Source organism: Penicillium hispanicum, assembly GCF_028827665.1.
Source record: "Penicillium hispanicum strain IBT 35686 chromosome Unknown utg000001l_segment0_segment0, whole genome shotgun sequence".
Lineage (NCBI taxonomy): Eukaryota > Fungi > Ascomycota > Eurotiomycetes > Eurotiales > Aspergillaceae > Penicillium > Penicillium hispanicum.
This window is the reverse complement of record NW_026623193.1, coordinates 1,370,943-1,393,667: the sequence shown is the minus strand read 5'-3', so window position 1 is coordinate 1,393,667 and position 22,725 is coordinate 1,370,943. Positions and strand designations below refer to the sequence as shown.

General features: G+C 52.8%; 11 protein-coding genes across 11 annotated transcripts; 5 read left to right on the top strand and 6 right to left on the bottom strand.

Moving 5' to 3' along the window:
* Window positions 1-644: 644 nt before the first annotated feature.
* Window positions 645-2,552, bottom strand: N7459_000573 (GMC family oxidoreductase; the record flags this gene model as incomplete). Its single annotated transcript, XM_056939758.1, has 3 exons — window positions 645-859; window positions 928-2,142; window positions 2,204-2,552. 3 exons carry the CDS (start codon window positions 2,550-2,552, stop codon window positions 645-647), a joined length of 1,779 nt encoding a protein of 592 aa, XP_056804038.1.
* A 566-nt stretch (window positions 2,553-3,118) lies between these two features.
* On the bottom strand, window positions 3,119-4,843 carry N7459_000572 (MFS transporter; the record flags this gene model as incomplete). Its single annotated transcript, XM_056939757.1, has 2 exons — window positions 3,119-3,788; window positions 3,846-4,843. The coding sequence occupies 2 exons, from the start codon at window positions 4,841-4,843 to the stop codon at window positions 3,119-3,121; spliced, it is 1,668 nt and encodes a 555-aa protein (XP_056804037.1).
* An 888-nt stretch (window positions 4,844-5,731) lies between these two features.
* On the top strand, window positions 5,732-7,507 carry N7459_000571 (cytochrome P450; the record flags this gene model as incomplete). Its single annotated transcript, XM_056939756.1, has 5 exons — window positions 5,732-5,779; window positions 5,838-5,988; window positions 6,053-6,513; window positions 6,568-6,811; window positions 6,855-7,507. 5 exons carry the CDS (start codon window positions 5,732-5,734, stop codon window positions 7,505-7,507), a joined length of 1,557 nt encoding a protein of 518 aa, XP_056804036.1.
* A 355-nt stretch (window positions 7,508-7,862) lies between these two features.
* On the top strand, window positions 7,863-8,777 carry N7459_000570 (uncharacterized protein; the record flags this gene model as incomplete). The annotated part of the gene is made up of 2 exons (XM_056939755.1): window positions 7,863-8,184; window positions 8,275-8,777. The coding sequence occupies 2 exons, from the start codon at window positions 7,863-7,865 to the stop codon at window positions 8,775-8,777; spliced, it is 825 nt and encodes a 274-aa protein (XP_056804035.1).
* Window positions 8,778-8,933: 156 nt separating this feature from the next.
* N7459_000569 (uncharacterized protein) lies at window positions 8,934-9,779 on the bottom strand (the record flags this gene model as incomplete). Its single annotated transcript, XM_056939754.1, has 1 exon — window positions 8,934-9,779. One exon carries the CDS (start codon window positions 9,777-9,779, stop codon window positions 8,934-8,936), a length of 846 nt encoding a protein of 281 aa, XP_056804034.1.
* A 1,564-nt stretch (window positions 9,780-11,343) lies between these two features.
* N7459_000568 (uncharacterized protein) lies at window positions 11,344-14,373 on the bottom strand (the record flags this gene model as incomplete). Its single annotated transcript, XM_056939753.1, has 10 exons — window positions 11,344-12,278; window positions 12,328-12,418; window positions 12,474-12,669; window positions 12,732-12,881; window positions 12,932-13,231; window positions 13,291-13,441; window positions 13,508-13,534; window positions 13,596-13,776; window positions 13,829-14,049; window positions 14,109-14,373. The coding sequence occupies 10 exons, from the start codon at window positions 14,371-14,373 to the stop codon at window positions 11,344-11,346; spliced, it is 2,517 nt and encodes an 838-aa protein (XP_056804033.1).
* An 829-nt stretch (window positions 14,374-15,202) lies between these two features.
* N7459_000567 (uncharacterized protein) lies at window positions 15,203-16,512 on the bottom strand (the record flags this gene model as incomplete). The annotated part of the gene is made up of 5 exons (XM_056939752.1): window positions 15,203-15,501; window positions 15,541-15,624; window positions 15,698-15,869; window positions 15,918-16,329; window positions 16,370-16,512. 5 exons carry the CDS (start codon window positions 16,510-16,512, stop codon window positions 15,203-15,205), a joined length of 1,110 nt encoding a protein of 369 aa, XP_056804032.1.
* Window positions 16,513-16,961: 449 nt separating this feature from the next.
* On the top strand, window positions 16,962-18,020 carry N7459_000566 (uncharacterized protein; the record flags this gene model as incomplete). The annotated part of the gene is made up of 1 exon (XM_056939751.1): window positions 16,962-18,020. The coding sequence occupies one exon, from the start codon at window positions 16,962-16,964 to the stop codon at window positions 18,018-18,020; it is 1,059 nt and encodes a 352-aa protein (XP_056804031.1).
* A 545-nt stretch (window positions 18,021-18,565) lies between these two features.
* N7459_000565 (alpha/beta fold hydrolase) lies at window positions 18,566-19,396 on the top strand (the record flags this gene model as incomplete). The annotated part of the gene is made up of 1 exon (XM_056939750.1): window positions 18,566-19,396. One exon carries the CDS (start codon window positions 18,566-18,568, stop codon window positions 19,394-19,396), a length of 831 nt encoding a protein of 276 aa, XP_056804030.1.
* A 302-nt stretch (window positions 19,397-19,698) lies between these two features.
* N7459_000564 (NADP-dependent oxidoreductase) lies at window positions 19,699-20,931 on the bottom strand (the record flags this gene model as incomplete). The annotated part of the gene is made up of 4 exons (XM_056939749.1): window positions 19,699-20,177; window positions 20,234-20,365; window positions 20,417-20,703; window positions 20,750-20,931. 4 exons carry the CDS (start codon window positions 20,929-20,931, stop codon window positions 19,699-19,701), a joined length of 1,080 nt encoding a protein of 359 aa, XP_056804029.1.
* Window positions 20,932-21,357: 426 nt separating this feature from the next.
* Window positions 21,358-22,422, top strand: N7459_000563 (uncharacterized protein; the record flags this gene model as incomplete). The annotated part of the gene is made up of 2 exons (XM_056939748.1): window positions 21,358-21,445; window positions 21,506-22,422. The coding sequence occupies 2 exons, from the start codon at window positions 21,358-21,360 to the stop codon at window positions 22,420-22,422; spliced, it is 1,005 nt and encodes a 334-aa protein (XP_056804028.1).
* Between the last annotated feature and the right edge of the window lie 303 nt (window positions 22,423-22,725).

The following is a 22,725-nucleotide window of genomic DNA, read 5'->3' as shown; positions in this document are numbered from 1 at the left end:
AGGTGGTACGCTACATGCACCACGATGCGATCAGCGTGGTGGCAGCCGATGGTTGGACAGCATCGCACCACGACTGCATACTTTGAACATGTTGAGTCGGTTTGCACTATTGACAGAGTGTTCGGGGATTTCTCACGCTTCCAGGCGTGTTGTATATGAAGCAACACTTGTGGAAACACAACAGCCCGGGGATCTTGTTGTTGTACTTGCTGAGAAGGCCCGGTAAGAACATCGTGGAGGCTCCGTTATCACCATCACAGTGGTGATGGCCTCACTCTTGCATCTGAGTGTCTCGCTGTGACTACATCTAGCATTGAAGTGGCCGCGGCGAATCTGAGCCACGCCTTTGCATATCTAAGCTACAATAGAAACGCCAATGGCCCTGCTCCCCAGGACTTTCCCCATTCTCACCAGCAAGCTAATGACACATAATATGAGCATTTCTGAGGCTACTATGCCCGCCTTTCTCCTTGGATTTTAAGCATTCATCTTGGCATTCTTGTCCGAGTTAACATAACAGACTTCCATAGACAAGCGCGCTCTTTCCAGTCCAGAGCCAGTGATCAAAACAGCGAGAGATGACATTCAGCAAATTTCCATACCAGTCGTGGGTCCTCGTATTCATGACATTAACAAATAGCTCATTAATCCTCGTAGTTCTTCTTGATCAGGTCCGACGCCCGTTCCGCCACCGCATAAAGCGTGCTGGTTAGATGGCCACAGAGCTGGAACGGCAGCACCGAAGCATCCACCACTCGCACGTTCTTCGTACCGAAAACCACGAGTTGAGAGTTGACAACGCCACCTTTCTCCCGAGGAAGCATGCTGGCAGTGCCAACCGGGTGAAAGTTCGGTCGATCTGTAAGGAATCAGCCCATGTCTTTGAACCCGAGTATGATAAGATCACAGAAGTGAGAGAGATCTTACACTTTGACTTGATCCAGTAATTCCATGCAGAGTCCGAGGCATCCATAGGAAGAGTATCTAGTCCCGGCGCAAATTCTTCCCCGACAAGACCGCTGAGAGGGGCAGTACTGAATGCCTTGCGAATGTACCGAGCCACATCGGCCTGGGCACTGATGTCCTGGTCGAACATGAAGTAGTTCGGGTTGATAGCCGCCGGCTCGCCGGGATCCGCGGATTTGATGTGAATACTGCCTCTCGAGAACGGCAGAAGAGGCCAGTATTCGCTGGAAAACGCGTGTCCGATAGGCAGGAAGACGATCTCGGCAAATGGGACCTGTGATTGGAAGATCAGGTCATACTGGATCTGGAACGCCGCCAGCAAGTTGGCTTCTTGGACCGCGCCGTTAGAGGCATTTGCGACGGCCTGGGCGTAACCTGCTAGACTGGAGTTGACAGACGAGGCGATGTCGGCAACCGTATCTCCATAGATCTTATTGACGGATGGTAGAGCGGAGAAGCTTGGTGAGCCGTGCCAGAGATCTTTGCCTGCATAAGAGAGACCGTTGTTTGTCTGATCCTGTAGGTTCTCGCCGACAGTGGATATGTTGACTTTGAGGGGGATATCGTACTGACGGAGAATATCCGGGTTTCCAATGCCGGACAATTCCAAAATCACGGGGGATTTGAGAGAACCAGCCGACAGGATGACCTCTTTTGACGCGTATATCGTCTCAGCTCCATTGATACCGGTAACCTCGACGCCGATAGCGACAGCCTCGTTGGATGAGTCGTTAGACCAAATGATCTTGTTTGCATATGTGTTGGAGATTATCTTCAGGTTAGAACGGTCTTCATAGGGCCAGTAGTAAGCTCTGGCAGCGTCTTCGCGAACATTGGCCTCGGGGTCGATGGTGTTGGGATGGGCCGTGAGCCCAACCATATTGCCGCCGTTGATGTCGCGATTGTATGGGAGACCGAGCTGTTTCAGCGTTTTGTCGAGCACAGACAACACAGTGCCATTGGGCATAGCCGTCGGCCAGCCGACCTTGAGTGGGCCATCTTCGCCATGGTAGGCGAGGTAATAGTCAGCGCCACGAGTATCTTGATCTGAGGTGGGCACCTGGAAACCCTCGGATTTCTTGTAGTATGGGAACAGGTTGTTCCAATTCCAATCTTTGTTTCCTACTGCTTCCCAGACGTCAACCTGCACGTTTTGAGCTCGCGTATATGACATTCCTGTCGGAGCAAGTAAAGTTAGCACAAGTCCAATACACGTCTGTAGACGAGGAGTATAAACTGCCATTGATAGTGCTTGTCCCCCCGATGGCCTTTCCAGCCCGCATAGTCTGCTTCGATCCTCCGGCATATGTCTGATTCTCGGTCTGGTAGGCCCAGTCGATATCCGACCCAAAGGCCTGGCCGTAACCGTCCACATTGGTGACGTTGACGTTATGGAGAACCGAGTCTCCAGCCTCGATAACAGCGACGCTGACATCGCTCAGTTCTGAGAGTCTGTTAGCCACAACCAGTCCACTCGTACCCCCACCGACAATGACGAAATCATATTGTGAAGCTGAGACATTCTGATGCCTCGCCTCCACTGCGCATAGGCAGATAGTCGCAACGGCGAAGGTGGAACCGATCATTTCCGTTCAGAGCGAGACAAGAGAAGGGATTTGATAGAAGAAGGGTCGACTCCCTACAGTTGCAAGGAGAGGATATCTTGCTCACAAGTAAGTAAATGAGCAGCCAAATCGTCAGCAAGTCTGGGCCGACCTTGTTATGGAGGGTCCCGCCTGGCGTTGCTAGGGAGGGCCAGTCGGAATGCCGCCGTCATTCTCGCATTCCCCGAGCCCTGGAAGGTTGTGCCTTGATTGAAAGTCGAGTTGTGCATCGAAATGACTTCGTGATTCTATCTACGTTATGGCCTTGCTCCACACTATCAACATGGTGGGCCTTCGATCGCGAATGATTATAAGGCTAAGGTTTGCTGAGGGTCCAAAAATCGATCGTAAAATCAAGTTTAATATTATAGCGCTGGACCTGCGAGACGTCAGAAACGATTGCAAGTTACCTCCAAGCCCAACCCCATCTTCTCTTCCGACGAAAAGTCTTGCTTATCTGGAAGTCTCAGAAACGCCCGCATCATCCCTGAATCGTCACAGTATGTGGCTAATGTTGCCGACAAATCAAACACTCGCATGCTCACCGATTACTCCGACGCACTAGTGGTCCCTCGATTGGGAGCCATATTTTTAAGCAGCAGAGCCTGCCCAAACATCTTCTCCATGAAAGCATCAGATTGCGCAGCATAATGACAGCGCGCGCGAATGGCAGCGCCATACCGATAGAACAAGAATGGCATGGGCACGCACGCAAGGGCCAGGAAAGCAGGAATAGATGACGCCCAATGAATGCCCAGGTTGCGGTACATTGGGGTGGTAAACAAAGGAAAGGCGGCGCCAAAAATGGAGCGCAGGGCCGCGTTAGCCGCAAGGACAGAGGCGGCGTAGATGGTATATGCATCAATTAGGTAGTTCAACACAGGAAGGAACACCATAACCATGCCGAAGCCAAAAGGAACACCAGCAGCGATGGAGGCCATCCAGTGGATCGAGGGATAGTTCGTCCAGGCAAACCAGAAGAGGCCGATGGGCAGTGCGATCGCCCCGTAGAACGAGTCCGGAAGGCGTGCTTCGGGTGCGATTCGGCCGGGCGTGGAGAGGACCTTCTTCTTGTAGCGGTAGTACATTGGAAACGTGGCGACGACAGAGAACAGGATACCGACGAGGATACCCAAGAAGGCGAGGCCGCTCGTGCCTTCGCTCCAGCCGCGCTTCTCCTCATAGACAATAGGTAGTGCGGCAAACATGAGGTATAAACTAGTGGAAACATTTAGTCAGCACATACAAGTTGGACGCAGAATCTAGAAGACTTACACGCCATATATAATGGACAGGTAGATCGACAAAAGAAGGACGATGGGTTCCCTGAAGAGAAGCACCCATGGACGGGAGAGGGCATTTGTCAGGACCGTTAGGGGCTTTGTCTTGCCCTGCTCGATGTCGATCTTGCTGCGGTAGACCTGACCGGTCAGAGCAGAGAGGCGTTCTGCGCGCTTTCTCAGCAGGACAGGAGCGTACGTCTCTGGCAGGGTGAGGAAGGTGAAGATGGTCAAAACCCCTGCAAACGCCGCAAGCAGACCCTCCACCCAGCGCCAGCCAGCCGATTCCGACAAAAAGCCACCGACGATAGGGCCTAAGGTTGGACCAAGGAAGGGCGCGGCGCAATACAGTCCACTCGCCAGGCCGCGGCTGATGGCAGGGAACGTATCGGCGATAATACCGCCAGACACGGCAAACGGAGCGGATCCCAAGGTTCCTGCGAAGAAACGGAGAATGATCAGAGTCCAGATATTTTGTGACCCAGCCGCGCCTGCAGTAAACGCCGTGAGGCCCGCGCCACTGGCGATCATGATATACCGGCGCCCATAGATTTCACTAAGGGGTGCCCAGATCAGAGGGCCGACGGCGAATCCAATGACGAATAGTGAAATTCCTAGGATGGCGACTTCCTCGCTGACACGGAAGTGCAGGATCACTTCATTGATGCTGCCGGAGTAGCCCGACGAGGTCAAGGCAATGGCCAGCGTCGCAATGCCCACCAGCACCATGATGAGCCATTTGGAAACCTCGGAGAACTTCATCGGATCACGCTCATCGTTCTCCAGCCAGGACACCTGGAACGGATCCTCCTCGGTGCCCGAACCATTGTAGTGGTGGCTGAAAATGGATTGGGAGATACAGCCTTGGTCGAAGACCAGACGCCATTTTGGAATGGCCGTTGCCTGGGTTGATTCGCTTTTGGAGAGGATAGAAGCCACCCGCGTCGCCTGGGCGGTCTTTCCTCCCTTGGAGACGTGTGTCGTTTCCGCCATGGATGCCACCAGAAGAGACGAGTCGCGATCTGATATGGTCTCTCCAAGAAGGCGCACGATCAGGGCGCAGAGACTCAAAACGTTTCCACGAGTCGTTTGACCGAGGCTGGCAGGGCCGACATGGTGAGAAAAATTCCGCTCTCCCCGGGGGATGGCCTCTTCTAGGAGGACTGTGGAATGCAGTGTCTATTCTACCTAGGGTGACGGCCGAACAGGTTGACCACGAAATCATGCACGACAAGATGGGGCGGCTCCATCCCTTCAGCTCGACGAGGCGTGTCCGAGTCAATGATTGGCCCCTTCACAGCCCCTTGGGGTCGCGATCCGAGGCGAGGGAGTGGATCCTTTGCTGGATCGGATGCCGGGACGATCGTCATCTTGGTCGTGATTATTGGAACGAACGTTGCATATGTCACCATCGCGATCGCGGATCTGCCCGTTTTCGGAGCCTGGATCGACCGGAACCAATGAGGACTGGTTCGTCGCAGTCGATCCCTTTGCCTACTCGAGAAGTACGTTATGAATGAGTGGATCAGCCCACACTGTATATTCGTCGATGTCTTTGGATGCGAGGTCTCGACTGCGCGACCGATTCACGCACGTCATATCACTGTAAGGGCCCAGGGCCCTATTCCCTGACGATCCCATCGCCGATCCCTGGCAGGGCCAATCAGTGACAAGTTCAAGTACACGACACGGGACAAGGAGTACCAACTGAAGAGAGGTCACAATGGTGGTAATGAACGAATGCAGAAGGTGGGTGAAAGGGATGTGTTGGGCGGCAGTTCTGGTCACGAAGAAAGGATTGCGCTCGGGTCCAACATACATGAGCCGGATGAGCTGCATTTCCCCATCCTTCTCCGGCAACATCCACCGTGAAGAGTCAAAATGAGTTTGAAACTCGCTGCCTTCGGGGCCATTGCCTCGTTGATATGGGTCAGTTGCAAGGGACACTTATCGGGCACGCTATCTAACCTTCAATCTTTCTTGATAGGGCGTTGTTCTCGTCATCTACCGCTTGTACTTCCATCGCCTCGCGAAATATCCGGGGCCACGTCTCGCAGCCATCACCGACTGGTACGCGTCCATCTTTGCATGGCGGGGAGACCTACACGTCCAGAGTCGCAAGTGGCATGATAAATACGGTACGAGGACTGCGCAATACCTGCTCTTCTCCATGGTCCTGCCCATAACTAATCGCCTGCGTAGGAGACATTGTCCGATATGGACCCAATTCCCTCGCTTTCAACACGCCCGCCGGGTTGAAGGATATCTATAGCACCCGGTCCAACGTGGTCAAATCGGCAGGCTATAACTCCCTGAGCGCCAGTCGGCGGACTCCCAATATTCTAAACACCACGGACAAGATTGTCCATGGATTCAAGCGTCGTGTCTTGACCCAGGTCTTTTCATTTGAGGGAATCAAGGCCATCGAAGCCCGTTTTCTAGCCAATGTGCGAGATTTCATTGATCTGCTCGGAGAGAACGAAGATACTTCGAGTCCAGACGATGGCTGGTCGAGCACGAAGCTTGTCTCGGAATTGTGCGACTGGCTGGCCTTTGACATTATCAGTGATCTCTGCTATGGCAAGGATTTTGACATGCTGCACTCGTCTGAAATGAGATGGTTCCCGTCCGTGGTACGGAAGATCTCTCAACGTGGTGCAACAGTACGTACTCCCAGGGTCGTATAGTATCCAGTGTATCGCTGACAAGCTTTCTAGAATATGGCCCAGCCGAGCTTCTGCGGTCTCAAGATTGATCGTCTCTTCATGGCATCCAAATTTAAAGACATAGTCAATGCGGGAACTTGGGTTCGCGAGCGAGCTGAAGCTCGCACAGCTCTTGGAAATAACATTGAACTCAAGGATGCGTTCTACAACATGATGAACACCGCGGATCCAAAGACCGGCCAGTACTTCACACAGAAGGATCTTTGGGTTGAATCCATGCTCTTATTGACTGCTGGTAAGATTAGAAGCGCCCCAAGAAGGATATCTCTAATTCCAAGTTTCTAATTCATGGTGCCAACTAGGCTCCGACACTACCTCGAGTGCGATGAGCGGCACGTTATTCTACCTGGTTCACAACCCCAAGGTGCTTGCCCGTCTCGTCCACGAGATTCGCACCACCTTCACAGCCGAGGAGGAAATTCACATGGGCCGCCAGCTCAATTCGTGCGAATTTCTGCAAGCGTGCATCAACGAGTCAATGCGGCTTGTGCCGTCTGTCGCGAACATGATCCCGCGTACCGTGCTCAAAGGGGGCATGACGATCGACCAGGAGTTTGTTCCCGAAGGAACGACCGTCGGCACGTATGTCTACTCTCTGCAGCGAAGCCCCAAGTACTTCACCGCACCCAATGAGTGGCGCCCGGAGCGGTGGATTCTCGATGTCCAGGCTGGAGTGGATGAAGAAAGCATCAAGGCCGCCAAAGCAGCCTTTTGTCCCTTTAGCGTCGGTCCTCGGTCCTGCGTTGGATGGAAACTCGCCTGGACGGAGCTGAATGTGACACTTGCACGAATGCTGTTTCGATATGATGTGCGATTGGCGCCCGATGCGCCCTGTTGTGGTGGGAAACGAAGCGACTGCCCATATCCATTAAAGGGGTGGGTGACGTCGGCCGTGGATGGTCCTTATGCGCAGTTTCGACCGCGAACTTGATCAGTCACAAATTTGGGATCGGATAGACCATTTAAAAAAAGCCAATAGACTATAGAGCTGCATTTGACGTGCATGCTCTACAGATCATTTTTTCGGTTGACATTGTGAATGGTCGTAGTCAATAGCTCGAAGTAGCCACGCTATCGGAGTATCATGGCGATATTCTAATCCATAGCTCTAGCTAACTAGTTAGTTAGAGTCGAACCTTGTTTCCCACGTCATTATATTGCTTCCTGAGGCACCGATATTGACATCTGGCCCCCAAGCAATCCGGGTCTCGCGCCAGAATTCCACTCCCAGGCAGAATTTACCCGGTCCAAATCCCCTGTCCAAAGGCTCTTTTGACGACCACGATATGGAACTGTCTGCTTCAATAGCCAAGATCCAGCAACGTGCCCGGGAAAGTGGCCACTATAGTACTCTCGTGCGATCCTACTCCCGCCCACATTTACTTGTGATCCAAGACGCTCCAGCTCCGACACTACTCACAGTCTCATTCCCTAATGGCAACCAAAACCATCTGGTTGTCCCAGAGCTCACCATAGAAGATTGCCAGGCTTTCCTATGGAAAGACTGCGTGGTCTACGTCAACATCGTGGACTCACAGGGCAGGGAACCGTTGCCCACGTATACCGATCTCGACGACCACCGAGAGATCCTGAATGCAATCTATCAAAGTTGGTTTCCCACTAGAGACCGTCGGCATGACCACCATCCAAGACGGGGGAATTTCTTCGCTTCGTTGATCTGCTGTTGTCCGAGCAAAGAGCGAAAGGCCCCGTCGATTTCCCAGATCAAGGAATTCCACCAGGGTCTTAGCGAGCAAGTCAAGAACAAAGTCGGAAAGATCCCTTCACATAATCCAGAAGGGGAGCGATCGGATTCTGAAAGTGAACCCCAAGGCCCGAAGGTCACCGCATCTTTTAGCGATGTTTTCGTCGTTATTGACCATCTGAATTGGGAAAAGAACGGCGTACTTTTGGTGGAAATGAACAGTTCCCCGGTCATCGAGACCGAAGGATCGAAGGATCTTCAACGAGAGAAGGTCACTCCGCAGTCCCAGGAAGGACTCGGAATCCGGAGGATGAACCTGCATGATGCGATGATAATCGTCATCAGACGCTCCGGCCACAAGGACCGAGAAATCCCCCGCAGAGATGAGAGTGAGTTCTATGAGACCCGATTTGGGAATCGTAAGCCGCAAGCAGACGAGACAGCGTCAGACCAGCAATGGTCGCAGGGCGAGCCCGTCAACCGTCCGACTCAATAGCGACATACTATATACTCTTGCCGAATCCCGTTTGCGTTCTGACGCAATCTAACTTACAACACCATTAGTCTGTCTTATATTGCACAAATGCTTCATGCGACGACCATAGATTGATCCAGCCTCTCTGAACACATATCAACGACGTCACCCAAGCACTCAACACGTAGGTGCGGTCTTAACCCACATGTCGAACCATTCATTTTCCGCCCGCCAAAAAGCCGAGACACTCACGATGGTCTGTCTGCCAACGCCCTCAGGATAGTCCTTCAGGATATACACGGAGCCCACGCCATTCGGAGTCCCCAGCGCCGCATAGAACTCCTCGTCTGCCGGGGTCCAGGTGGAGACCACCGGGTTGCCCGAGGCGTCGGTGCCGAGGCCGTTCGACTTCGAGGCGGCAATATAAAGGGTCGTGTTGGTCTTCGCATTGATGATTTCATCCTGCAAGATGTATCGCAGCGACGAGGGATCGACTCTCGCGTCGGTACAAATCATATCCAAATCCGCCCACGCCACGGCCGACCATCGGTCCGGCGCCACGTCGGTCAGTCCCGTTGTTGGGTTCTTGGCTGAGCCGTAGTTGTTGGATGAGATCAAAAGGCCGGCCGTCGGGGCGATGATGTTTTCGTAGAAGATGCCGCTGTTTGTTTTCCGTGTAGTCTTGACGAAGACCTTGGGCACGCTGGCCGAGATTCCTATGTGGGAGAGTGCATATAAGGCATCCTCACCCACCGCGGTGGTGAGTGAGTGCTTGGCCACGTTCCAGTTTGTGTCCAGGTCAATTGTGATTTCGTCGGCGGCATCGGGATCGGCTAGTGTGTCTTGTAATTCGGCGTAGAGTTGACGGCCCTTGGTGACGGCCGCCTCGTAGATCTCAAGGTCGTTGCGTTTGGAGAGGTGGGCGTTCTCGAGCGATGGGTTGTCGGAGGTTACATTAGGATTGAAGGGGATCTCGGCGACTGCCGAGACAGCAAAGAATGTGAGGAAGAGAAGTTTCTGCATTATCCAGATGAGCAACGACCTGATGGAATGGAAAAGGAGCGACGGAGGCTTTAAGGAATCAGGCAGCTCACATACTAGTTATTCTAATGTTACATGAGGTCACCTCTAGTCTTCGAAATAGTTAGAGCAAACGAAGGTCTTGTAAGCACACATAATTTTATATGTGCTAGGGCATTCATTTCGTGGCTGGCCCCCAAAGTCAAGAGTCATGTATAGAACATCCCTGGCTCGCAAGAGCCCTCAACGTAGCCAGGACAGTCAACGAACTGAGATAGGTGACCGTGACACAGAAACAGCTTTTCCTCTTCCAAGGTTGATCCAAGTTCAAAGACAAAACACCTGCCCCATCAAGAGAGATATTGGATTGAAACCTGAGGACTTCGGTAGCCCCTGGAAACATGACCTTATCCATCCATGGATTTGTTACCGCATAGGTAATATCTCCTGCAGGAACAGCGCTAAGTGTTCTGTATAGTCGTGGTAAGAGTGGCCCCCGGGGCCACATAGCGTTGCCTCCAACACCACCGCATGTCTTGTGCCAGGAACTTTCGCACATTCTACTCTCCATAAGCAGCCAGTGCTTGGGAAACTTTGGACCCGTCACCTCATCTCCTCCAGTCATCATTTAATTCTCCCATCATCAAGTCTCCTTGGCCTTCGCTATAAGTCTCCCCGATGCACCCTCTGGCTGGCTCTCGTGAGAAATTAAATATAGAATCCCCCCTTAAGCCATCGGTGTTTGTTCACCCCGACCGCCCCCAACTGCAATGCAGGGACTTCTTTAACGCCATGACACGGACGATGCAGCTACCCGTTCTAGAAGCTAATCGCTGGAGAATGGTGCAGGTGGCCTCACTGCACTCGTCAAATTGTGCAAGCTATGGTTACAGCCACGCAGTCTGATCGCACCCTTGTGCCATGGAGTAGATCAACATGAATCGCCAGCACAGATGGGCGGTATATGGGGCGACTATGATGAAGAAATCAAGAATGTATTTGGGAGTCGGACTGTGGGAAGGGGTTAATCCAAGTGCCTGATTGTCGACGACCGTGAGCTAGAATGAATCCGATTGTTGCAGAGCGAGCGGGGCATCCAATACTGGGGAGGTCGGAATCAAGCTATCAGACCAGGTCCTATTGATGCTGCAGCCCCTATGGCCCCCGGGGCCGTCTTACTGGCCCACTGGCCCAAAGTATACGTATCCTACCTTTTACAGATAAGTCTAAACAGCATAAGCCAGGGTTTAGAGATGGATTGAACTTACTTAGGAGTGTCCACCAGCCAATAAAATGGGTAAATGGAGAAGCCGTGGAGCTATTTGGCAGTAGTGGCCGAATCATTGATGAAGCATGACTCGATGAACCGTGTTATGGCCCATACGAAAGAATTCTAAAGCTGGTTCTAATCTGTTTCAGATGCGGATTTGAGCATCCCATTAAAATTGTGATGGATTCACTGATGAGCGCTTCCTCGTTGCGAGCAACATGAGCGCACCCATCAAGAATCTCCTAAAGACGTAATCGGTACATTTTTCACCTCTGATAGTACCATTTGACCAGCCCCTCAACAGTCAAACTTGATGTCAAAGTCCCGAAGGCCATCTTTCCAGCCTTTTTCCTTGGGGGTGAAGTCTTGCGCACCATATTTGCATGTAGGAGGGGTACTGTCATCCTTCCCATTGTAACACTCGACGATCCATGGCAGTGGGCCCTGAATATTGACTGTATTTTCCTCGCCCGGGGCGCGATTGGTTTTCTCGGTGTAGGCAATGAGGGCCTCATCGTCGTCGTACAGAGTCAACTCCATGGCATACGTCCCCGCATTCAGATCATTGGTCAGTTCGTTTTGCTGATACTGACGAATATGGAGCTGGCATTTGCCCTTTGCGTAGTCCTTCGCATTGCCAAAGCTCGACGGGCTGCCGGTGCCCATGAATGCCTGCACAGCGTTGGAGGGAACGGCGCGCGGTGGCGTGCCGGCTGGATCGTCCTCGGGACTGTTGCAAGTAAAACCGCAGTTTCCTTCGCGCTTGCCGTGGTCCCATTTGCCGATATTACACTGGTGCAGTTGGTCAACCTGGAGCCACCACTGGTCGTTGTACCAGAAGGAGAGCCAATCCGAATCATCGCTTCCTTTGTAGTTGTCTTGCACGATCAGAGGGTATGGCAGCGTGCTATTGATGGATAAGGCACCATCAACGGGCTGTTTTGTGGCGTATGCGATGGGATGGCCGTCACCCTGAAAGATAGTGATTGCTAGCTGGTATTCATTTAGGGGGTTGATGTAAGTGTAGTCCATATGGGTGCCAGCTTTGTACTGGTCTGGCTGGAACTGGGTAATGTGAACAGTGCACCAGCCTGGCACAAAACCCGCGGAGTTTTCTCCCCCATCAAGGTCGGCCGCCCCCTGTGGCACAGTTCCACAAGGGGGGTGAACCAAGTTCATGATATTGTTACGGGCCTCCTCGGGGTCCAGGCAGATTGTGAAATTGAAAAAGCCTTCGTTTCTAATTAGCCTGTTCTTCAGGAACCGGACGGATAACCTTACCGGGTGTTCGAACATGGCCTAGCATGGGCCATTGTGAATCAGTAATATTCCACTCGGCACCAACGATTGTCGATGCGCCGGATTGTAGTGCCTGAATTCAAGGTGAGCCTTCTGCTGGTCTGACAGGTTTTCGTGGGAGATCGTACGTAGCCATTTCGCTTATTGTTCTGCATAAAACCCCCGAAGCTCGAGATAATAATATCATCAAGAGAAATGCCCCATGTCTCACCGTTTAGGGTTGTATTTTCACCACCCTTGAGCGTAGTAAAGGGCACCCAGTCCAGATCGACACAGGTGTTGCATTTTGGGTAGTTGGCATTGAGTAACCAGAAAGTGGCGGCCCTAAGAAAGGGTTAGTTCTTGTTTACTCCCCCATTCGCAAGTAAGGATCTAGGGTTCCATACTTCGAGTTATCATCATTGTCGCAATAATGTGTGCCAACGTTGGAACCTGGATCCATATACCTTCCCGGGTTCCACTTGCTCACATGGAGTGATTTGCCGCCCTTGTACTGGACTTCGTCGCCACATGTCCAATGCTCTGGACCGATTCGCCTTAGGTATGTTAGAAAGAAAAGCTCACAGGCGGCCTCATGGTGACGTACAAAATAACAGGGTGCATGGGCTGATCCGAGCCATCCCACACGCGGGGCAGCATGCTTCCCCAGAATAAACTCGTAATATCACTTTGCATGGAGTGTTGAGAGGCTGACTCCACGGCTGAAAGATTGAGCATGCCTCCATCCTGCATCATTTCGTTGACTTGATCGAGATACTTCGATTCATTGCCCCACATGAGAGCTTCGAGCTGGTCTTGGATCGAGTGCACACTCGAATTAAAGTAAGCAGCGGCGTAGTGCATCATTTTGTCTGTCAATGCCATCTGCGGGTCTGTCGGAGCAGATCTAGAAATGATCAACAATGAATCTCTCAATCTACTCATGGTGGGTTCCCGTGCACTTACAGACGATCCTTCCCACCCGTCATACCGAACGCGATCGAAGCACTCGACACATCTTTCCAAACGGACCGCTCGTTTCCTTCCTGATACTGCGTGCCCTCGGGATCCTTCCCCTTGCTTGATTTCTTCTGCCTGGGGTTGCTCTTGAGATACTCTTATACAATCATTAGCCCGAGTTCGTGTCACACTTCAACCGGCATTCTTGAGGGATGGGACCCACGGGGGAAGATCTTAGCCTCCTTGAAGACTATGAAGAGATACATCAGTAAGACAAACCATCAAGATTTCCAATTTGTCGATAGACTGACCATCATTCCATAAGGACGCTGAGGATAAACCAATCAAAAAGGTGAGCGAGTCGAGAATGATCTTTAGGTTCTCTTCGGAGAGTTCATCCTTTCTTTGCGCGAATGACTGGACAAAATTCCCTATGTTTCCTGAACTAATGAGCTGGTTGTCGACGAAGGCGTCATGCATGTTACGGATACACTGGACCGTCTTAGCTGGGACTTTTCCATCATTCCGACTGGAGACCACACACCTGGTTCAGATATGAAAAGGAGCTCAGAATATTTTGCGCTGCCGCTGGCATTCGGCTGCCTAGGCATGGCGGTATTCCACAGTGGTTGCTATCTTCCGCGTAACATTGAGGATCGAGGTTGATCGCAAACCTTTCCCATAACCATTCATCCAGACGAAGTTGAGTGACGCTCGGGTTCTGCTTATCGTTCTTGAAATCACTCAGAAGTTGATCCCAGGCCTCTATGAATCACCTCGTTAATAAGGGCTTCGGACGAAGAGCCAAACCATTTGTTACACACCGGGAGTTCCAGTGCCGTTCCATATGGCGTAGAAGGGCTTATCATTCTCGTAAATGCTGGTGCAGGGGTCGTTGACCCAATCTCCAGTGTATTGAAAGCGCCAGGCACTACTGGTCGTGGAGCGGACGGCGGTAGTAGTGCTCGAGGGACTCGCTTTGACCCAGGAACGCACAAGGTCGGAGGGCTTGGTGGTGTTCGACGCAGCGCCCGTGGCGTTGAACAGGCCCAGGACAACGGCCCAAAGAAGGAGGTGCACGAATAGCATGATTCGACGCCGAAATGGGTATCAGGGGTGTGACGAAGAGACGAGGAGAGCTTGGTGCAGGTTGAAGGCAAACGATAGAATGGGTATCAAGTGAGTGACGGAGAGTCAAGGAGAGAGTTGAAGCAGATAGAAGGAAGAGACAAGGGGAGAAACGGAGGAAGCAGAAAGCAGAATGTGTATCAAGTGAGGTGAGTGATGAAGAGACAAGGGAACACTTGAGATGGGTTGAAGGCCGAGGAGAGGGAGTCACGCCGCGAAGCTTTATACACCATTTCATCGGGTTGGGACTATCAACAAGCTAATTGAACCAGATCCACCAGCGACTGGGATTCTGACGAGAAAACGAAACTTGTATAGGACGCCTCTACACCACGTCCCCTACATCTTTGCCCTGGTCGATTAAGGGATGGCCACGAGCACACCCAGGTCACTGATCCAGACGAATCACATACAGCGTCGGCGAGGGTTCAATGTTGGTGTTTCATAGATAGAAAATAAGCTCTACACCATCCATTTAGAGTGCCCGGATATACTAGGGTTAGTGGACCAGACCCCTGATCGAGATTGGGGGCGATGGAAGACACGCAATAGACGGGCTCGCGCAGTGCATGTGTGGACTCTAGCGCTTACTTGCAGCTTCACACCCCGGTAGATCCTGCTAAGCGAGCTGTGCCCCGTTAACAACGATGCAGGGAAATGGAGAATTGCATCTTCGTGGCGTATGAAATTGGGGCATCTCGCACGTGTACTTCTGACCCTGGTCGTTTTGTCTCACAATCCCGGCATCACCATATCACACTCCCTCTTCCTCTCGCTCTTCCTCTTTCCTTTATACCTCATCCTCCTCCATTTTCCATTCTCCATTCTTCATCATCCATCCTCTTTCATCCTTCTCTTGCACCACTGAAAAGAACGGGTGCGTAATCACAGACCACAATATGCCGGCGTCAACTCTTGCCCTGGCTGCGATCAGCATAGGCGCGCTGGCCCACCTCGCCGCCGCGCAGAGTAGCACTTCTTCCACCAACGCGTCCCCCACGACCCCATTCTCCAGTGACTCGGCGACCGCCGCCGTGAGCACGGATGCCTGGGTGATTCCTCTGGTTGGGCCCACGGCCACCGTCGGGGCTTGGGGTGTCAATGTCACTCAACAGAACAACAACTCACCCTCGCTGGCCGCCGTGGCGCTTGCGCTCAATGGAACCAGCAACTCCTCCAACACTGCAGTCGCAGTCGATGCGATTGCACCAGCTGGTAACCGGGACCGGCAATTGCTGGTTCCCGCCAATTCAGATCTGCTTTTGGGCAAAAACACTTCGCTCACCGTCCAGAGCCAGGGGTCCAGCATCAATCTCCCGACTGTACCATTCAGCCTGACGCTCGGCCTGGAGGGCTCGTGGAACGGATCGCTGATTTTTGGCGGCTATTTCGACGTGAACCGGATCTTCGGGGGGAGCTGGGAAGCCACCCCCGATATGCTGGCCAACAACACCTTCCTCTCAACGGGCAAACAAGCACTGGGATTGGTGGGAATCCAGGCGTACAGGTCCTTGGGCGATCCAGGCGATGATGGCACGGCGTATATTGACCCGGGTAACCCGTTCTTCCATTCCGAGGGCGAAGGCGAGGACAACAACCACCGGGCGTTCCTCGATTTCAATGCCGAGCAAATCACCCTGCCATCCCCTCACTACTGTGGTCAGAACATTACGCTCACGTTCTACGACGGCACTACCGCGTACAGTGTTTTTCAAGTTCCGATTCACAGCGATCTGACAAGCGGTTCTCGGTGCACGAGCGACTCGACCGGCGCCGTTATCCTTGGGAAGCCTTTTTTCCAAGCGGCCATGCTGTATGTAGATGAGGGCGGAGCCCTCTACTTTATGGCTGCCAACTGGTGGAATCTCCCTATGAAACTCCAAGCGTTCGACCCGAGTGCCACGCTCATAGTGCCGCCTGCGCCCGCTAGCGCGACACCAACGTTCGCTACCCCTACTGCGACCTCCACCAAATCGTCAGCGACCGCTGTGCGAGCAACGCCCTGGACTCTTGCTGTTGCTCTCGGACTGGCCTTGGTCCTGTTTGTTGCTCCGTGATCTGAAATAGTGAGATCAGACCCCCTGGGACTGTCTTGTCCATTTTTGCCGGTTCAACAGCCGATTAGGGGGTCAAAATGATATGGGAAGGAATGAGTTTGCTGAATGCCGCCAGAAGCTAGCTTCGCATGGCCAACGGGTTTGTATGAATGATACGCTGAAACGCATTTGCATCCACTTAAGCTTAGCCACAATTGAATCCAATTACAACCTATCGTCTTAATCGAGAGCGACTGTACTGCATGAGGCATGCCTCTGGTTGAGATGAGCAATCTTCAATTTCCCGGGGAATCATCAAATCATCCTGGAACCTCGGGAATGCAGTTCTTCATGCAGATGGAAATTCATGGAAGGAATCCATTTAGTACCGATCGGAGTAGTCATGTGTGATGGATTTCGTCACTGCCTATTTCGGCAAGAGAAAGAACTACAAAGGGCAGGTCAGAGTTGCAAGTGAGGGACCTCGGTCCGTCATCCCACTCACCTCCCACCATGACCGCCAACACCTCTCTAGTGACGGGCGCGAGTGGCTTTATCGCAGGCCATGTGGTCCAGCAGCTACTCGAGAACGGTGACCAGGTCCACGCCACCGTTCGCAGTACCAAAAACACAAAGAAGATCCGGCACCTCCTCGATATGCAGGAACGATGGCCTGGCAAACTGACCTTGTTCGAGGCGGATTTGCTGGTGGCAGGCTCTTTTGAAGCGCCAATGGAGGGCTGTTCAGTGGTCTATCACATTGCCTCGCCTTTTCTCATGGAGAACCAAATTCGCGACGGCCAGAAGGAGGTTGTCGAACCAGCACTCAAAGGCACTCAGCATGTGCTTGACGCCGTTCAGAAATGCGAGACGGTCAAATTGGTCGTCCTGACATCGTCCGTGACGGCCATCTTTGGCGACACGGCCGATGTGCTCGAAATGAAGAACAAGACTCTCGCCTCCGAGTATTTCAACACCACCAGCTCGGTGAATTACAACGCCTACTCTTACTCCAAGGTGGTCGCAGAGAAAGAAGCGTGGAGGCTGTATGACGCGCAGCCAACACCCCGACGCTGGAAACTAGTGACGATCAACCCAGGACTGGTCCTCGGACCATCCTTATCTCCCGCGTCTGAATCCGGCAGCCTGTCTTTGCTGGACCAGCTTCTACGGGGTCGATATTTTTGGGGAGTACCAGAACTGTGGTTCGCAGTGGTGGATGTGCGAGAGGTCGCAACGGCCCATCTGCGAGCGGCCCAAAGCCCACATCCTCACGCTCGCTATATCCTGGCCGACAACAAAACACACAGTCTGGTGGAAATGGCTCGCATCCTCCGATCAATCACTCAATCGTTCAAAATTCCGAGACATCAACTCCCAAATGCTTTAGTGCACATGTCTGGACCGGTGCTCGGCTTGAGCCGAAAATGGCTGAGACGGAATCTTGCGATCCCTTTCGACATCGATAACCGTCCCAGTTTGGACGAGTTGAGTATCGTGCACCGGCCTCTGGAAGAGACATTGATGGATCATTACCGGTCTTGGGAGAACGCCCAGAGCCGATCGTATTAGCGCTGTTGAGTCTTTCAGTATCAATAGAACAACAGCCTGCCATACCCAACAGAACCCCCATGGCGCGCGTGATGTTTCTCTGCCTCGGTTTTCACGGCTTTCCTTTTGTGTCTTTGGGGGCTGACTTTGTCTGGGTCTATTATTACATCAGTGCGATAATCGCTCCTTCGTCCTTGTATTGGCGGCCGGATCCCGCTGGTTCACAGTGACAGTCACCAATTGAACTCTCTCCCTTTCTCCTTGCAGTTCGATGTAGAACTCGAGCCATAATCAGCCAGAGCGGGTGGACATTCTATCCGAGAAAACATCCATCTCATCTACAAAATGACGTATGACTGACGCCTTCCCCGACTACCCAGGTAGTTAAGTAACTGCAGTACGTAGTTATGCGTTCAAGTCCGGCAGCCCAACTTCCCCAGCTATATATGGCACCCCAACCCCTTCTTTTGCCAATGTGTCAACCCTCAGGGCTTCTCCAAGACAAAGGATCTTGAAATGTGAAGTTCCACCGTGTACCGTGCACGTTTTCTATCAACATATCAACCATGCCGCACCTGGAACTTCGCGATGGAGCCGAGCTCTTTTATAAGGAATGGGGCAACCCACAAGGCCTGACCGTCACCTTCTCCCACGGCTGGCCCTTGAACAGTGACAGCTGGGAAACCCAAATGATGTATCTGGCTGATCACGGCTACCGTGTCATCGCCCACGATCGACGCGGCCATGGGCGATCTACTCAAACCTGGACCGGAAACAACATAAACACCTTTGTCGACGACCTCGAGGAGCTCTTTGCACACCTGAACGTCCAAGACGCAGTGATGATTGGCCATTCCCATGGCGGAGGCGAGGTGACCCATTACCTGGGCAAGTACGGCACGGGTCGTTCCAAGAAAGCCGTGCTCGTCAGTGCCGTACCCCCTCTGATGGTGAAGACGAGCTCCAACCCCGAGGGGGTCGATAAGTCTGTTTTCGATTCGTTCCGACAATCCATGCGTCAAAACCGCGCCCAGTTCTTCTTGGATATCCCGAGCGGGCCATTCTTCGGTTTCAACCGACCTGGCGTCCAGAAAAGCGAAGGACAGATTCGGAGCTGGTGGCAGCAGAGCATGAATACCAGTTTCAAGTCGGCGTATGACTCAGTCCAGGATTTCTCCGAAACGGATTTCACGGAAGACTTGAAGAAGATTCAGGTTCCTGTCTTGGTTCTCCATGGGGATGATGATCAAGTTGTTCCTATTGAGGCCACGGGACTGAAGTCGGCAAAGCTGCTTCCTCAGGGCAAGTTGAAGGTTTATAAAGGGGGGTCTCACGCTATTCACAACACCAACGTTGATGAAGTCAACAAAGATCTGCTTGATTTTATCAAGTCGTGAGTTGAACAGTCGTTGTTGTGATGATAAGTGATTCCTGGCTTTGTTTTAATTTCTGACGAAAAAAACTCCTACATGGTAAAAGGGATAGCTGGTTAACATTCTAAATGAATAGAAAGCTTGGTCAAGTTGACGAGAAAATTAAATTTAGAATAGCAGACCGTTCAACTTGAGACACTATCGTAGATATGGATGACCTGCAGACTTCCGAAACTGAGATCTCCAGAAGCTTCCTCCGTTCGAAGTATGCCTGATGAGGTCAGAACCGATGCGTGAAAGTAGGCCTACTGATCCAGCAAGATATCTCAAGGAAACACAATAACAGACTTTCCGACGCCTCCTCTCCCATCAAAGACCACTTGACACGCATCCCGAACCGCCTTGATATCCTTGAAGTTTGCCTTGGTTCCCACAATCGTTCTCAACTTGCCCGCTTCCACCCACTGTCGAATCGAATCCAGATCGGTCGCATTTGGTTCTAAAAAGATAGATGAATACTTGACCCCATAGCGAGATGCGCGAGCCACTCGGATTCGATCCATCATGTTCAAGCCAATACGGATAGGAAACGGCACTATTGCCTTGTCCTGCTTGTCGGGCGATCGCCGCATCACGCTAGAGTTTTGGAGAACGTCCCCCGAGGTGAGGATAGACACTGTCACGATGGTTCCCTTCGGTTGCATCAGATTCAGATACTCCATCGCGCTTCCTGTGGTGTCGAAAAGAAAGTTGACAGATTGGGGTGGAATCACAGCCTTCGGATCCGACTTTTTATAGTCGATGACTGATAAGATATATATGAGTCAATGTGCGGCGTGATCGCAGATAGCGTCTACTCACTTTCGTCCACCACCCCTTCACCCAAGAGCTCCTCCACCTGGGGCACTTTAGCGGTCGAAACTGTGGTGATCACCTTGCCAGCCTGGAAAATATTCTTCGCTAGCTGACATGCGAAAATGCCAGTTCCACCAACTATGACAATGTAAGCATCCATTTGCAAAATGGTAAAATTGGGGCACCTACGACCGGCAGGTATGAAAACCGTTTTCCCTGCGAGATCCCCTTCGTAGCCCCGAAGTGCCTGCAGTGCCGTCATACACGCCAAGGGAATTGAGGCTGCGTCTTCCATGGAAAGACTCTCCGGCTTCAAGGCGACTAATTCTTCAGTCGATCTTGCGAGCTCACTCCATGATCCCCGATGGCATTCTGGCAGTCGAACAAAGACCTCGTCGCCGGCTTTAAAACGCGTCACCTGGGATCCGGTATCCACAACCGTGCCTGCGCAGTCATAGCCGATTTTATACGGAAAGCTTCGCATGAGCATTAGCTTAAGAAGACAATCCGGCAGCAAGAGACCCTTGCCTATCCTTGAGAACCAGCTTGGTCGCCCCCGAAGCCTTTTTCACATCTATCGGGTTGATGCTTGCGGCATGGACTTTGATCAAAAGGTCGCTGGGGTGTTCCACGGCCAGCGAGGGAACTTCGCCCAGCTCGTATTGATCGGGCGTAGCATGGTTCGAAATGCAGATAGAGAGCATTTTGACTATCGGAAAGTAGCGTTCGCTACTCGATACCAGACGAGATGGTCAATCTTTTGTCAGTCGAGACCGGAATTGAACTAAGGCCGAAACCCTATTTGATTCGGCGCCACAATTGGCCCGACGGCGGCGGATGAAGATGCCAGACGCCACCGAAGGGTGCCAGTCTTACCTATCTCGGTAAGTTCCCGAGGTCCAAGTCGTCAGCGTATGTAAGCAGGGTGTCAAGAGTTCTTCAAACCTCAGGCACTATATTTCCCTTCTGGGATAACAACCAAAACATCGCGACCACCGCCTTCAACTCGCCTTCTTCTCAACGGGACATCCAAATCTGGTCTCGAGGCTAGCTCCAGCCGATCCAGGGGACTATCCAGAATCACCAATTCAGCCCTATCCATCCAGAAAAGTCCCAGCACCCCTCCCAACATGATTCCCCTCATGCGCCGCTCCCCCACATCCCCAGATCCGCACGAGCAAGAGCTCGACACCGAGATCAATTCCATCCGCGCCGAAAGTAAGCAACATCTCCATCAGCCCTCAAAGAACAGAAAACCCTAACCACCCCCCGCCTCAGTCCACAACCTTCAACGCCGCAAACGCTTCCTCTCATCCAGCCTGCTCTCCTCCGCCCCCGTCCAAACCCTCCTCCGCGCACCCCAACCCGCCGTCTCATCCCTCGCCGACGAAGTCTCGCCCCTCGTCCACGCCGCAGGCCGCCACGCCGACTCCAACCACCACCGCATCGCCTTCGGCGCCACCGCCTTCCCCTTCAAAGACCCGTCCCCGACCGCGCCCCCCGAGCACCGGAACCTGCTCGGCGTGCGCATCGACCTCTGCGCGCGCGGCGGCCGCTTCACGAAACCGTACTACGTGCTCCTGCGCCGCGAGCGCGCGCGCGCGGACAGCGCGCACGACAACCGCCTCCGCGTGCACAGACACACCGTCCCGTCGTTTATCTCGGTGTCGAAGCTGGAGAGCGCGTACCTGCCCGTCCCCGGGCGACCACGCGCGGACGAGCAAGCGGGCGGTTCCGACGCGGAAGACGACGTTGCGGCGGCCAAGGCTGCGCGAGCGAATGCGCGGGCGTCGCGGAGGCAGGACCTGCGCGGGTTTGTGCGCGAGTTGCGGCGGGAGCTTGCGGCATGGCATTTGCGGGCGGATGCGGTGGATCTGCTGCGGGAGAAATTGGGGCTGGGCGATGATAGTGCGCGGCCGGGGATGGGGACGGTGGAACGGTTGTCTCCGGATAGCAAGGCGGGAGTGATCGATTTGGCGGCGACCGCGGTGGAGGCTCGTTATGTTCGGCTGGAGTGGGAGGATGGCCGCGTGGGCCGGTTCAAGTTGTCTAACGCGGGGATTGTGGAGCGGGCGGTCGTCATTGGCGACCGGGGTCGAGATAAGCAGACGGAGGATGCGATGACTGGCCGTGGTGGGAGGGTGGAAACCCTGTTGGAACGGTTGCAGGAGCGTGGCTCGCATCTCTCGTCCTGAATCGGATGTCGAACGTTAGGTTACGGAGGACTAGTGATACCCCATTTGCGGCATTGGTGTTATGGATTGAAGAATTCAGGATGTATCCATCCATGGGTTCGAATAAACAGTATCTATTGAGAGGAGCCGTATAAACCAAGACTCAAATGCTATGCACATGATAGAACCGACAGCCGCCGCAATGCGATATGTATAGACACGCCAAATCCACATGGAAGCGGGATTCAAGCAGACAAAAGGGTGATTACAAGAAGTGCTAGGGCAAGTCAAAATATTAAAAGACAGGGGATATATCCTTTGCAA